The sequence below is a fragment of the Trichomonas vaginalis genome, chromosome I (genome assembly GCF_026262505.1).
Source record: "Trichomonas vaginalis G3 chromosome I, whole genome shotgun sequence".
Lineage (NCBI taxonomy): Eukaryota > Parabasalia > Trichomonadida > Trichomonadidae > Trichomonas > Trichomonas vaginalis.
The window spans coordinates 1,115,542-1,131,078 of record NC_067203.1 but is presented as its reverse complement, the minus strand read 5'-3'; the positions used below and the strand labels follow the sequence as shown (position 1 = coordinate 1,131,078).

The 15,537-nt window shown below is 33.0% G+C and overlaps 6 protein-coding genes across 6 annotated transcripts, besides 1 other annotated feature; 2 read left to right on the top strand and 4 right to left on the bottom strand.

Moving 5' to 3' along the window:
* Nucleotides 1-1,007: part of a mobile genetic element that runs on past the window's edge.
* Nucleotides 1,008-1,995: 988 nt separating this feature from the next.
* TVAGG3_0906600 (serine threonine-protein phosphatase family) lies at nucleotides 1,996-2,238 on the bottom strand (the record flags this gene model as incomplete). The annotated part of the gene is made up of 1 exon (XM_051251571.1): nucleotides 1,996-2,238. The coding sequence occupies one exon, from the start codon at nucleotides 2,236-2,238 to the stop codon at nucleotides 1,996-1,998; it is 243 nt and encodes an 80-aa protein (XP_051077145.1).
* Nucleotides 2,239-2,256: 18 nt separating this feature from the next.
* On the bottom strand, nucleotides 2,257-2,619 carry TVAGG3_0906590 (uncharacterized protein; the record flags this gene model as incomplete). Its single annotated transcript, XM_051251570.1, has 1 exon — nucleotides 2,257-2,619. One exon carries the CDS (start codon nucleotides 2,617-2,619, stop codon nucleotides 2,257-2,259), a length of 363 nt encoding a protein of 120 aa, XP_051077144.1.
* A 139-nt stretch (nucleotides 2,620-2,758) lies between these two features.
* TVAGG3_0906580 (phage tail repeat-like family) lies at nucleotides 2,759-3,574 on the bottom strand (the record flags this gene model as incomplete). The annotated part of the gene is made up of 1 exon (XM_051251569.1): nucleotides 2,759-3,574. One exon carries the CDS (start codon nucleotides 3,572-3,574, stop codon nucleotides 2,759-2,761), a length of 816 nt encoding a protein of 271 aa, XP_051077143.1.
* A 293-nt stretch (nucleotides 3,575-3,867) lies between these two features.
* On the top strand, nucleotides 3,868-4,395 carry TVAGG3_0906570 (serine-type endopeptidase protein; the record flags this gene model as incomplete). Its single annotated transcript, XM_001303323.2, has 1 exon — nucleotides 3,868-4,395. One exon carries the CDS (start codon nucleotides 3,868-3,870, stop codon nucleotides 4,393-4,395), a length of 528 nt encoding a protein of 175 aa, XP_001303324.2.
* A 2,034-nt stretch (nucleotides 4,396-6,429) lies between these two features.
* On the top strand, nucleotides 6,430-13,148 carry TVAGG3_0906560 (ubiquitinyl hydrolase protein; the record flags this gene model as incomplete). The annotated part of the gene is made up of 1 exon (XM_001303322.1): nucleotides 6,430-13,146. The coding sequence occupies one exon, from the start codon at nucleotides 6,430-6,432 to the stop codon at nucleotides 13,144-13,146; it is 6,717 nt and encodes a 2,238-aa protein (XP_001303323.1).
* Nucleotides 13,149-13,512: 364 nt separating this feature from the next.
* Nucleotides 13,513-15,435, bottom strand: TVAGG3_0906550 (ankyrin repeat protein family; the record flags this gene model as incomplete). Its single annotated transcript, XM_001303321.1, has 1 exon — nucleotides 13,513-15,435. The coding sequence occupies one exon, from the start codon at nucleotides 15,433-15,435 to the stop codon at nucleotides 13,513-13,515; it is 1,923 nt and encodes a 640-aa protein (XP_001303322.1).
* Nucleotides 15,436-15,537: the final 102 nt, after the last annotated feature.

The following is a 15,537-nucleotide window of genomic DNA, read 5'->3' as shown; positions in this document are numbered from 1 at the left end:
CCCTGTGTGCTACCCCAGAAACAATTTATAGCAAACTGAACGTCGTCTTTAACATCATATCCTTTACCTTTTTTCATTGCTGACCAATCCCAAAATCTATGCTTATGCCAACCTGCTTGAGATGTACTTAAATCTATGTAGTGACTGTGTGCAGGTAAGTTTTCACCTGAAATCGTTTTACTTCCACCTGTTTCCTTTGAAGAGTTTGCACAATACAAAAACCTGTCGACTATTTGAGTCCAAGTTCCAAAACCAAGTACTACTTCTGGTCTGGTAGAGTTCATTGACGTGTAAATAGAACCTATAGGATATAGTGTTTGAAGTATTTCTGTCTTTAACGTTTGAAGCTCTGTTTTGTCAGCTTTTTTATCATATAAATCTTGAGCAGTGAATTTAACTTTGTTTTCATCCTCCATGACATAGACATTTCTACATCTAATGTATCTCATCGTCGTTATGTCTTCATCCGATGTTAAACCTTGTGGAAAGTTAGGAGGTTTCCAATATAATACATCCCCACCAGTTCCATCAACCGTTCCTTCAATATTTTCTATACCAACAGTTGCGAAGAAATCGTGTGTATGTCCAACGTCACTTTTCCTGTTTAAGGTTTGTTGTAAGTTTGTAATATTTGCAATGGTATGTGTATGAGTCTTTTTAGAATATTCTTTGTCAGCTCTTGTCACTTCACTTGACATTTTATTGTCAACATATGTTTTGTCAGCTTTGTCATCTAACTTTTCTTGAAGTTCATCTACGTCATAGATGTTATGTGTATGATGTTTTTGTGGGTATGTTCTTTCTGTCCATGCGAGAATATAGTCTTTTGTTGCATCTACATACTCTTTGTCAGCTTTGTTGTCAATATCTGCTTTCAAAAGAAGTTCATCTATAGGTTTCTCGTTTAAAGTTCTTTTTGTTGGATTTATACAAACAGTATGGTTCTTGTTGTCTTGAAACAGAAACTCATCTGTCATTGGGTTTAATGTCAGTTTTAAGTTTCCTTCTTTCAATGACTCAGATATCTTAGAATAGTTTGAAAAGTTTGTTGTGTTCTTATTTAGAGCTTGTACAATGAGTTGTCGGTTGTGTTGTATTTCTCTCATAGACGCTGTTTCTTTCGACATTTTTATTCTAGATAAAATATGCTTCCAATAGAAAAAGAAACTTCTAGAGTTGCTACAACTAAACCATTAGATGAACTTTTTACGAATGTCGGTCAAAAGTTTGAGACAGAGACCGTAAAGCATGAAGGCTATCGTTTTGACTACCCCTTAAGATGGCTAAGAGACCCATCTGTCACAAAAGCTGTTGGCTTTCGTAGAATGAAGTTCATTTCAGAAGCCATACATGGTTTCCCATTTACGGTCGCTTTTGAAATTCGATACTATAACAAAGAGAAACGTACGTATGAGAAATTTGAACAGGGAAAACTTTTACAAGTTAGTTTGCTTGTAAACTTAGAAACAACTCTTCAAGCTTTTCAAGAAAAAATAAACGATATCTATCTCGAATATGCAAAACAGTACAACATTGACGAAGGAGAGTACCATCTCGATATTTTATATGACAGGAAAAATGCAACTGTTAAAATCAATAGAATAGAAGACCTTGGAGAAGACGTTTATATTTCTACAAAATATAACAACTTGGCATGGTATAGATTTTTGAGGATGTTAAATCAGCCTGCAGAATATCCAGTACACCCGACTTTTATGAAGTCGAAAACCCTAATGGAACATATGAAAATGTTTTTGACTCAGATGCTATTATCGTTCATGCTTCATTTTCTGGTGCACAAAACTCTTTTTTATGCTTGGCAAATGACTTTTACGAAAAACCTACAAAGCTATATGAACCACCGAGTGGAAGTATTTCAGACTTTCAAGTATGGTTTACAACAGATGGAAGAAAGAGAATAGTTCCATTATACCATGCGTTTTACTTAGAACTTAGCTTCATATACAACTACTATCGAACGGTAAAAATATAATTTTAATACGGTTGAGGTGTTGGATTTGGTTGCCAACTAGACTGTGGTGCAGGTTCAGGCTGTTGTATAACAGGAGCTTGTTCTTCTGGTTCAGGGTCTTTAGGTATAATACCAACAAACTGACCTACTCTTTTGCCAATATTTTTGACTCCGTTCCAAATTCCTCTTCCTACGGTTTTTATTCCATTCCATATACCTCTTCCAACATTTCGAAAGAAGTTTCCTATTCTTCCAAAGAAACCCATTTTACTATATGTAAAAATCTAATGTCCGCCTAGTCTCTTACGTTTCCTTCTGAGTTCCATAGCATTTTTTAACTGGAGCTCATACATTCTATTTCTCCTCTGGTAGAAAACATACTCTGGGTCAACTCCTGTGTTCGCGTCATCTGCATAGAGTTGTTTATATCCCACTTCAGGGTTTGTATAAAACTCTTTCCATCTCATATTTGCATACCATGGTGGCAAACCTAACGCAGCGTCATTTGACATGGCAGTTTGCATTTGTACATCTGTTGGCACTTGACCATAGTTTGCCATTGCAGTTTGTATTCTAACTTCATTTGGAATATTCTCTGGGTTTGGTTGTCCAGGTTGCTGTGCATTCGCTAAGTTCTGTGCGTCCATTTAATATTAGATAAAAATATCTCTTACGAGTACATATGCTGAACATTTGCAGGCAGTGGTTCATCTTCATATTCTCTATATCTTTCAGCCACGTCAAATAAGTAAATGACACAATGGAAAAAACCTAAAACAAGTAGTCCTATTTCAAACCACATTTACTTACCAATAAAATTTCTTTGTGACACTTTTTCCGGTTTATAGGACCTCTCTCATATTCTATCTTATCGTATCTAAACTCATAGTCATGTATGTCCTCTAACCATCTCATGACACTTTCCAAACCACTTTTATCGGATGTAAAGTAAAAGCATGGATGGTTATGTAAAACGTCTAAAGTTTCTAAAGAGTCTCTCAAAGTCCAGTCTACTTGGTATTGAAAATCATATGTGTTATAGAACGGCGGGTCTACTATAAAGAAAACATTTTCCTTGTTTTTATATTTTTCATACAACTCTGTCCAACGACATCTCACAAACTCTATACCCTCAGTATATTTTTCTATGTTCTTTTTGAAAACCTTTGTATAGTTAAGATATAAAACGTTTGACATAAGTGTTTCAATGTCATGAACTCTTATAGAACCACTATACAATAGTCTAGAAGATATACTATCCCAGTCAATATACTCTGCTTTTTTCAAAACCTCTCTGACAGTATTTTTCTTATCTAATGGTATACGTTCCATCTTACCTATAGGTATCTTTTCTTTTAACTCTTTCAATATTTTGTTAGTGTCTGGTATATGTTTGAGACGGTTCATATAGTTGTCGAAGTCATTGCATATAATCTTTGAGTCAGGAAATACAGTATGGCACAAATGAGATATATAGAAACTTCCACCGAACAAATCTACAAATGTTAGACCATTCGGTAGTTTCTTAAGTTCTCTCAATAGAATATCTTTACATCTACTCTTATTTCCAAAGAAGGGTAACGGTGGTTTTGTAAAATTCATTTTATATTTAATAAAAATGTTTTTTTCCTGAAAAGTGACAGAAAAGTGACAAAACATCTTCGGGGCTAGAGGGCACGAAGTGCCTGGAAGCCCCAATCCCTTTTTTTTTTTAAGTTAAGTAAGTTTTTTTCTTGCTGGCAAAAATTTAGCAGATCAACAAGAAAATGTTATCAGACAAAAAAAGTAGAAAATGAATTATAATAACACTATTCGATGTAGAGAAATCAATAAATTTTTGAAGGTAATTCAATTTTTTGTATCCATTCCTTTTCAAATGAAAAGTTTTTCAAATTTTGTTTTTCCTATTTGTATCATACCATTGGGACTGCAAGAGTCAAAGTGTAAATGTAGATTTACCTGCAGGTCGGCATCAAATCATTATCCAAGGCGCAAGTGGTGGTCGAGCTTGCTATGCGGATAAACCTGCAGGATATGGCGGAAATGGCACTTGGATTCAAGGCAAAATAGATGTTAAAGGTGGTATGACAGTGACGTTCAATGTTGGCGAGAGTAAAGGAGCGAGTTGCAATAGTCGCTCAACAGGCGGATGGCCTGATGGTGGCGATGCAGGTGACGATACAGAATGGTTTAAGATCCCAGACGATTATTCCGGAAGTGGAGGCGGTTCCACTGAAGTTAAAGTTGCAAATACTGCAATTACCATCATGCTTGCGGGCGGCGGCTCAGGAGGCTGCGGCAAACATAAAGGAGGCCCTGCAGGCGGGATTGGGTATCATCTTGGATGGTCTGACGATACAGTTCTAGATCGAATTGAAGAAAGCGGCTCTCTTGTAGGTCAAAGTTCCGCAATCGTATTCTGATTGCGGAATATTGTCTCAATCTGGGAGACATTCATAGTCAATGTCTCCCGGAATGACACATTGTGACCGACAAGAGTGCATAACACACTCTTGTCGGTCAAAGTTCCGCATTCAAGTTATGACTGCGGAATATTGTCTCAATCTGGGAGACATTCATAGTCAATGTCTCCCGGAATGACACATTGTGACCGACAAGAGTGCATAACACACTCTTGTCGGTCAAAGTTCCGCAATCGTATTCTGATTGCGGAATATTGTCTCAATCTGGGAGACATTCATAGTCAATGTCTCCCGGAATGACACATTGTGACCGACAAGAGTGCATAACACACTCTTGTCGGTCAAAGTTCCGCATTCAAGTTATGATTGCGGAATATTGTCTCAATCTGGGAGACATTCATAGTCAATGTCTCCCGGAATGACACATTGTGACCGACAAGAGTGCATAACACACTCTTGTCGGTCAAAGTTCCGCAATCGTATTCTGATTGCGGAATATTGTCTCAATCTGGGAGACATTCATAGTCAATGTCTCCCGGAATGACACATTGTGACCGACAAGAGTGCATAACACACTCTTGTCGGTCAAAGTTCCGCATTCAAGTTATGATTGCGGAATATTGTCTCAATCTGGGAGACATTCATAGTCAATGTCTCCCGGAATGACACATTGTGACCGACAAGAGTGTGTTATGCACTCTTGTCGGTCAAAGTTACCCATTCAAGTTATCCATTCTGAAAAATTTATCCATCAATTCAAAATTCCATAACTATATACTATATAATGATAATTACTAAGTAACACAATATCTCAAATTCTCTAGCCACTATACCTCACACATTTACTTTTTATTTTTCTTACATTTTTCAATTACAAGTAGAGATATATAAATCTTCCATTTATGTCTTAATATGAACTTTAATATATCATATTAAAATTTTCAATTACCATTTATTTTGCTCGACTTATTATATTTTTCGATATTTGGTTGTTCATAACTACAAAATTCTCAAATTTATAGTTTTTCTTATTCTTATCATATTTTTTGAAATATAAAAAAATTAATACAACTGGATTTGAACATGCTACCTTTGATACCATTAAACTATAACATTTTATCCTATATACTTTCAAAAAATGATATATTATCTATTTTTTTCAATTTTGGCGGGGTTTTTTATAACTCAAGTTCTAGCATTCTCTTCTTGTTTCATTCATCATTGCTTATTTCAAAATCATATCCAAAAACCAATAACGTTCATTCCTCTTGACCCAAGTCATATTTTCATTTTCAATTTCTCTCAAGTATGCTCTTTTCATACAACACATTCTTTTTCTTTTATATTAGACTATGACAATACTGGTATTGCTAATGACGCCATTGCATTTCAATCTAACGGTCCGATTTAATTTCGATTTTGAAATCCTGCATTAGATTTTAAATAACTTATATGCCACATCAAACTACTCAAAGGCTTCTTTATCATTTAGCCTTTGCTAGAAAATCGTATGAAAATTTATTAAATAAATACGAATTTAATTTTACACCCATTTTTAATTACGGCAATTCATGTTTATTTCTATTTCCTTTGTATTTCATACTAAATCATTACTTTTAAGCATGTTTCATTTCGATGCCATATAATTTTACAATATCTTGCTTTTCTTTACTTCTATTATGAACTGTTATTTACTGTTTCTATTAAACAAATTATCTCTTAATAGTTTCATTTAAGTATTCATCTAGAACTCTTAATATAGCGCTCTCTATATACTCAGCAATTTTTTTTCGAAAAATAATCGTTGTGTCCATAGCTTTTTTTACTGATTTCATTTAAGATTATTACCAATGGCATTCTCACATGTAATTGAATCAAAATCAAATGTCATTCCTTTCAAAAACTAGATTTTGTTCGCAAATTTGCAATTTGCATTTTGAATTGTCAGTTTTTGAGAGAATTATCATTAAACGCACATTAGCATTCTTGATGAAATCAAAAATTTTTAACTAAAAATTTTCTTTTATCCAATCAATGAGTGAGAAAGAATTTGAAGACTGGTGCAACTCAACTTGTAGTAGTATTTTGTCTTTAAATCTTTCAAAGGATGATGAAAACCTCATTGATAAGTATGTTTCACAACTTATTTCCGGAGATTCTCTTGCAGATCCTTATAAAAATGAAACAAATTGGTTTTTGGATGATTTTTGTGCTAAAACTGTAACATCAATATTAAACAAAACAGTACCAAAAGAGAGTTCTGCTAGTTTGAACTCAATTCTCCAAAAATTTATCCCACTTTTTACAAAATACATCATAAATGCTCAATCAAAGTTCATCTCAGCAATGAAAGACGTATTCCTAAATGCTCAATGTCCGTTTTATTCATTGCAAAATTCATTTGGATTCTTTTCAAATTCGCTTATCAAAGAAAACATCTCACAGTTATCGTCTACTGACATAATTCCGCAAATACTAACATTGTACAAGACTCCTAATGCCTTAACTCCCAAAAGTATGTACTGGACACTGAAATTACTCAAAACTTTCAATAAAAAATTATATAAATCAGTTTTGCCTGAAATAGCTGATCGTACAAACACACTTTACATATCATTCTTGCAATCAAAAGACCAAGAAATCAATAGAGAAATAGATACATCTCAACACGCTTTTATCCTCAAATTTATTACAAAACATATGGTAGATTACAATTCCAAAGCAGCAAACTTTAGTGATCTGCTGTTTTTAGCCTCCACAAGACAAGTTTTTTGCGATTCCATCAAAAAATCTTTTGATACATTAGTAAGCATGAAAAAAGAAATAAAACTGAATGAAGACAAACTAAAACTGCTCTTAGAATCAGATTTTCTTGACTTGGTTTTGACAAAAGATATTCATCAACAAATTATTGCTCCTTTGTACGAAGTTTTGCTGGTTCTCTTCCAAACTAAAAAACTGGACCACGAATATTTGATAAAACTATGGAATAAATTCGTAAAAAATCCTCCAGCGGAAATTGACACAAATCTCAAAGAATTCCAACGATTCTTCAACAATCTTGAGTCAACAACAAGGGATCAGTTCTGGGTTTACCTCCAAACCACGAAAACCTTCTCAGATTTTTCTTATAAATTTATTCAAGACAATTATCACTTTTTAACCGACGAATGCCGAGGAAATCTTGTTAAAAACCTGTTGACCATATTCGATTGCAATAATAAAGAGCAAGTTCTCTTATTATCGAAATTAATTCCAAATAACCAAGAAACATGCGACAATACATTGAATCTTTGCTTGGAAATCCTCAAGGAGAAGCGGAATATCAGGGAAGTAATGCTTATCTACCAAAGTTCAATAAGATACGCCAATCCCCAGAAAGTTATGGAGTCTTTCATTCCTTTGTTGAACTCTGTCGAACTCTTGGACAAACTTTGTCCAGAAGCCATAAATTGTTTGAAAAATGTCCTCATAAAATTCGAAAATATTACAAATGAAGAGTTCAAAGCGTTCAAAAGCTTCACTCTTAATATGCTACAAAAGGACCCTGAGTCGATATTGGAATTATATCAAAAATTGGCCGAAAAAACTGAACTTGATATGATGAATGACGAAATGCTTCATTCTTTGATTAGATACGCATGCAAACTAACACCTGTATGCCCAAAACTCATTATTCTCATATTCCAATTGCTGAATTATGACGTAATTAAGGATAAAGGTCCAATTGAACAAATTAAGGACGTAAATTACATAATTCGGACAGCTATCAACGAGGAAAATTCGGAATTATTAGATACAGCTGCTAAACTGTACCAAAATGACATAAATAAGTTCGTAGCTTTGACAAAAGATTATTTAGAATCAAATGTTGTTCTCCAAGCATATTTAGGCTTCATAAAGAAGATAGAATTGAAACATGATGATGAAGTATACAAAATTACTCGAAATAAACACGACAGTCCTCTAAAAATGTCAATTATCGAAATTAAAGGTACAGATCTTGGAAAAATCAAAGTTCCGATGTCGATAACTTATGAAGCACTCAGAGAAAAGATCGGATACAAACTAAACCAAGAAAAAGAATCTTTACAAATATTTTTGGAAAATAATGTCGAAATGACAGCCCAAAACATGAAATTACAGGAACAAATGACAGTAACAATCAACAATGGATCATTTCCAAAGGATTTTCGAATGGAAAATTACTCAAATTTTCCATCTCCAATTTTATTACAATATAGAGAAGCAATTTGGCATCTAATGATCAAGAAAAATAATGAAACAGCATTTTATATACTTTATTACCTTCCAACTCTTAAAGAAATCGAAGATAAATTATTAGAAACAGAATCTGATGCATGGGACAAAGTTTTAACAACAAGACATCCATTTTCATTGCTATATAAAGTCAATGCGCTTGGTAATTTGTTGGATAATAATACAGAATTTACAAATAAATTTATTAATGGTAATGGAGTTATAAGAATCTTAGAAATAGCAACAGATGATATAGATAAGCTATTCACTAAGCGAGAATTCCAGGAAATGGTCATAGATATCGCATATTTAAGTGTTCAAAAATTAAATGACGGAAAAATCCTTAAGAAATCAAAAATTATTGATAAAATCACAAAAATTGTTCAGGATCTAATAGAAAACCCCGAGCAAAAGAAGCAATCAGACCATTTTATCCCATTATTCATCGCAATTTTGCAGAAATTACCAGATCTAGTTAAAACATCAGAAGAAATCAAATCTTTGTTACCGAAATTAATGTTCTATGGCAGCGAATCAGTCAGAACGACCTTCCAAGAATTATTTAAATTATTTGACCCATCAGTTGTTGAAAAAACTATTTTAGATCTACTTCCTACAGCTAAGAAAGAAAAGTCCACTTATTATTTCAAGCTTTTATCCACTTTTGTAGAAAATACCAAAAATGATTACATTTATGACGAAATGAAACAGATTGTGAAGGAAATATATCAGTCAGACTTGTTCATAGATTATGCTAAGATGCCTCCGAAACCTTACATTGCTTCAGTTTTCTCAGTTTTGTCAAAAATCATCACAAAATTCGATGAAAGTCTTTATAACTTGATTGTTGATACAATACTCTGCACGAAATACAAGTATTACTCACCAATTAAGGAAATTTTAGTCACATTAAATGAGATGATCCAATATAATCAGACAATTCTCACAACATTGCTTCCTACACTCAATTTTCAGCTTTCTCAGATCCAAGATGAGAAGAGATTGCGAAATTATTGTGCACAATACGCTCATGATGAACTAGATGATCTAATTCCAGAAGATGTAAGGGTACACGCAGGTTTAACTAATATGGGATGCACATGCTACTTGAATTCAACACTCCAGCAGCTGTACAACGTTCAAGAATTCAGAGATTTATTAATTAAATCTTCTCCTGAGAAGAAATGGCTACAGAAACTGAAAGAAGTATTCACACAACTCGAAACAAGTCGATCTGCAGTCAATCCATCCGCTTTCGTTAAGTCCTGGCTGTGGTATGGAGAACATGTGAATCCATATCAGCAGCAAGATGCTGTAGAATTCTTGCAAGCATTGTTAGATGACATAAACAATGAAATTCCTGGTGCTATAAACCCATTCAAAGGCGAAATGAAAGCAATTATTGAAGGAGTCGACGTAGATTACCATTTCGAAAGGAATGAAGAGTTAATTACATTCCCTGTCGAAGTATCTAACAATGATACCCTTGAAAGTTCCTTCAAAAGCTTCAAGAACCCAATTTTATTCGATGGAGACAATAAATACACCGATGAAAAGTTGGGAAAAATTTCCGCAAAAATGTTTCATAAGATTACAAAACCGCCAACGGTATTAGTTATCCAATTGATGAGATTTACGTATAATATGAGTACAAATCAAAGATTAAAGGTAAATTCCAAGTATTTGTTCCCAGAAAAATTAGATCTTTCAGATTTAATGTCGGACCAGTCGGAACATGTTATATATGACCTAACAGGAGTACTCGTACACATTGGAAGTGCAAATGGAGGTCATTATTACTCATACGTAAATAATAGAGATAATTGGATTTGTTACAACGATTCAAGAGTTTCCAGATCAAATATGAGCTCTGTTATGAAGTCTACAGGTGGTGGAAAGAACTCAGAATCAGCATATCTCATATTTTATACAAAATCTACTTCAGAAGTCAAAGAAGAACCTAAAGAAGAAATCGTTCCTATCAAAGAAGAGAAAGTTGAACAGAATTTCGTTTACGACGAAGAAATTGAGTCGAATTTAATCAAAGATTTGAACGATTTCATCTTAAAGATGTCAGATTACACAGATAATCCAATTGTTGGCCTCACATTCTTGTTTAACGAGCAAATTAAGGTTGATCAGGAGAAAATTAAACAAAAGATCGTTTCAAAGACGAAAGAAGACCCATATTTCATATACAACAAGGATGTAATGAAGCTTGGCATCACTTCCTCACGAAACCAGGACTTTTTCTTCAATTTAGTCAGTGAATCCATCAAAAATACCAAGAATTACGAAATTTTCATTGACTTCCTCTGCCAAAACTTCCCAGACATCATCAAGAAAGACCAGCAGACCTTCAAAACAATCGTAAAACCAATCCAAATAGTTGTAGACGTTGGCGCAAAAAGTGACAGCTTATTTAAAGTGGTCACTTCATTTTTGGACAGTTGTCAGTCACAAATCGACAGAACAAAGATCGGATTAGTATTACCATGTAACGATCTTTTTGACAGCCTCAGAAAAGTTGTTGAAGAAAAAGTAACAAAAGAAAAAGACCAAGGGACAATTGACCTGATCAAGAAGATCATTATACACAAAGCCATCCAAAGAATCGAAGGAGCAAACGACCAAGTCTGCCAGTTGAAGTGTTTGATCATGACTGATGACAATATCCAGGAATTAAAGAATAACCTTAAATCAAGTGACGATAATTTAAGGTTAGACAGTTTTGTCACATTATGTCAAACCAAACATTTCACAGAAGCCTCTGACATCAAGAAATTATCAAGTTCGTCAATGATAAGCCATCTTTGTCAGAATTTGCCAAAATATTGTTCCTCATCGATGCAGCCGTTTTTCGCGGAGTCAAAATGGTGGATTATGGAGTGGCTGATGTCCACACTCTCTGAAGTACGTCTTGGAATCAAAAGAGCACTGTTGAAGAGCTTTCCAACAGCTAAAAACCTCTCGGAAGATGATTTCGACGTAGTAATGTCTGATTCTGATAAACAAAACCTCAAAAAAGTGTCAGAAAATTTGTTTTCAGAATTTGAAAACGTCGGAAAATTCATCTACAGAGAGTCTAATGATAATTATTTCTCTTTCACAACTCCAAGTATCTTCAAACCCTATTTGGAGGTTTTGGCATGGTCTGTCGTCAGATCTGACAACCAACAAATGATTTATAATGAATACGAACAAATTTTCTATGTCGTGAAGAAGTTTTCGAATGTTTCTATATCGAAACAAACTCTGATTTCGGATATTTTGTCATTTTTGATTCGTTGTTTGACGAAAGAAGATTTCGCAAAGTTCTTTTCCGACCAAACAAAGTTTATCAAGTTCTTTGACGTGCTCTCGAAAGGTTTAGGTGGTTCAAAGGACGGCTTAAGAAAAATTCCAGAGTTTGTAGTCAAAAGTGAAGTGTCAGAATACTTTACTTCACTTTTCACTTCAAAGATCATAGAGAACATGATTTTGTGTCTCAGACCAGAATTTTCTTTTTCATCGGAATATTTCGATTTGCTCATAAAATATTTGCCAAAAAGTGACAAAAAAGTACTGAAAAATTTGGCAAATATGATGAATGACACAGTTAACATATTGTCCTTTGCAAATCCAGGAGAACCATTGTTAGCGAAACTCTCTGTTTTCGTGGTTGACTGCGATCCTTCTCTTGCGAAAATTTACATAAAATCGAAATTGATGCCGAAAATTTTGCATCGCGTAGAAAAAGCTTATGATTGTGATTTCATTTTATTGGCCGCTGTGTTGAGAAGTGTAAGAAATACTGATCTGAAATTCACAGAAGAAGTTTTCAAGGCGATAAACAAAATTAAATTCAATTTCGAAATTGAAAGTCACTGGATTTTGGTCACTTCACTTTTATCTGTCAATGACAATTTCTGTGATTTTTCACTCAATTTAATTCCAGAAAAATTTGTTAATGACAGTTTGCAGAAAGTAAAAATTGATTACATAAGAAACGCAATTACTTTCTGTAGAGGAAAATCGAATTTGATGAATATTTTGATCCAAAAAATTTCTAAGTCACTTTCCACTTCATCTGGCCAATTAATTTGTGAATGGTGTAATGTTGTTGTCTTGTTATTGACAAAGGATACTCCTGAACTTTGCGAAATACTGATACAGAACATGAAAAATTCTGACATCGAATGTTTCGGAACTTCGACAAAAATTTATTTGTCAAAATGTCAGAATTTTGGATTTTCCATCGAACCACCTTTACTAAGAGTTTACGAACTGATTGCTACGATTACAGAGAATGAAAGAGCGACGAATATCAAGAGATTACTTGAATTTTCTCTTGAATTCAGTCTTATCAAAGAAAAACTGAAAAATATCGATGAAAACAAGGTAGAAACAATGAGAAAGATTTGCAAGACATCTCTAACTGATGAAAGAGAAAGTGTTTATGCTGTTGACGCATTGAATCTTATTGATATCATTTTCGGAAAGAAACAATAGTTTTTATTTTTTTATATGTTTATTTTTTTTATTTATTATTTTTAAAGAATTTATTTGTTTAAAGTCAAAACTTATATACTTTTTAAAAATTTATTTATATAGCTTGCATATGATAAAGGCTTTCATCTTTTTTTTGATTCATGAAACAAATGATTCTCAATTGAGTTAAAAGTGAACTTATATCCAAATTTGTGTAAATCAAATTAGATTTTTTGCCTAAAGAACTGTTGTAAGTTTATACCATTAATCTATAGATCATTAAAATTTATGAATTGAAATCAAATCAAATATTACAATATTAAAAAGATATTAATTACAATAGCAAAATTAGATATTTTGCGAATAATGCAGAGAAAAAAAAATTAATCAATACCAGTGATGATAATATAAAAGATTACAAAATATTGCTATTGGAGTTTGAATACATATAGCATAAACAAAAAAAAGTTTCAAAAATTCCCAAATTACAAACAGATGCCTTATCGTCCAACCTAAAATCCCACGATTATATAAAAATAACAAATATAGAAATACCCCCGTGATGCATACAATTAATTTCAATCTTTTAACTGATTGTTCAATGTAATAAGGAGTTTGGCCTCTATTATTTTTGGCACCTGTATCAGCTCCCAAGGAAATAAGAGTTTTTTCAATCTCTTTTTCATCTCGGCGTTTTGCAATATGAAGCGGGGTATTTCCCTTATTATCCCTTATATTCACATCAAGTCCATGGTTAATAAGAATTCTGACGCTATCATCGGAATGAGTAACTGCATAATGTAAAGCAGTTTTTCCTTTTTCGTCTTTTGCTTGAATATCCAATCGGTATTTACAAAGAGTGCTCACACATACATCAGTACTTTTTATCGCAGCAAAATGCAATGCTGTTCTTCCATGATTATCTTTTTCATTGATATTTATATCTTTCCTGATTAGAAATTCTATTGATTCTATCCATTCTTTTTGAACTGCATAGTGAAGTGCAGTTTCTCCTCGGCAATTCTTGGCATTTATATCAACTCCATTCATGATAAAAAATTTTGCCATTTCTATATTATTAGCGTTTATTGCAATATGAATGGCAGTTTCCCCAATATTGGTTCTTGCATTTATATCAGCTCCAATCGACAATAGAAGTTCAGCAACTTCTAAGTTCCGGTTCATTGCTGCAAAATGGAACACCGATTTTCCATACATATCTTTTGAGTTTAGATCACAATCATGATGATAGAGAAAGGAAATTTGCTCAGTTTTTCCATTCATGGCTGCAATCTGAAGTGGATTTTGGCCAAATTCGTCTATTTCATTGATATTCGCACCTAAATTCAAAAGATACTCTGCAGTCTCAAAATTATCAATTATCTTATTAGAATAAATACATTTTTGAAATACTGAATAATAGAACGGAGTCATATTATATTGATCCTTTGAATTGATACAAATACCATTTGATATTAAGAAAATCGATAATTCTTTCATATTATTTTCTGCAGCATAATGAAGCATTGTCTTTTTTTGATCATCTATTGCTTTGAGATCAGCTCCATTTTCAATAAGAAGTTCAATTATTTTTGGATAATTACACGAAATTGCAATGCATAATGGAGTTTTCTCATTTTCATCTTTAAGATTGATTGCTGCTCCATGGTCAATTAAAATTTTAGCAATTTCACAAAACCCTTTTTCCGCTGCAATATGAAGAGGTGTCTTCTTATGTTGATCCTCTTTATTCACATCTGCACCACTCCTAAGAAGATAATGAACAACAATTATCTTATTTCTTGATACAGGATAGTGTAATTTATATTCATCATCGTATAAATTGATTATAGCACCATGATTTAAAAGTAACATTCCAATATCATTGTAACCTTTTTTGATTGCAATATCAATTGCTGATATTCTATTTGAATCTAGAGCATTAATTTTAATTCCATGAAATATAAGATATTCTACAAGCTCCATGTGATTATTTTCTGTTGCATAATGAAGAGCTGTTTTATTCATATTATCTCTAGAGTTAATGTCTATACCATGAAATAATAGTATATTTACAATCTCTTTATTACCATTTATTGCTGCAAAATGAAGCGAGCTTATGTTATTTTTATCACGAACATTGCAATTAACTCCATTTTTCAGTATGAGCTCAAAAATTTCTTTTTGATTAAATTTAGCAGCATTTAGCAATACTGAAGGACATTTCTTAACATTCACGACATGTGAAATTATATAATCACAAAGTAATGGAATACCAAAATAAGGAGAATATTCCAAATGTTGATCCATCATTTGACTTTTATCCAAAGATATTAAAAATGCCTGAATATTATTGAATTTACAACAATGTTCTAAATCAATGCTAAAATGATTCTCATTCATTAGGAAAGA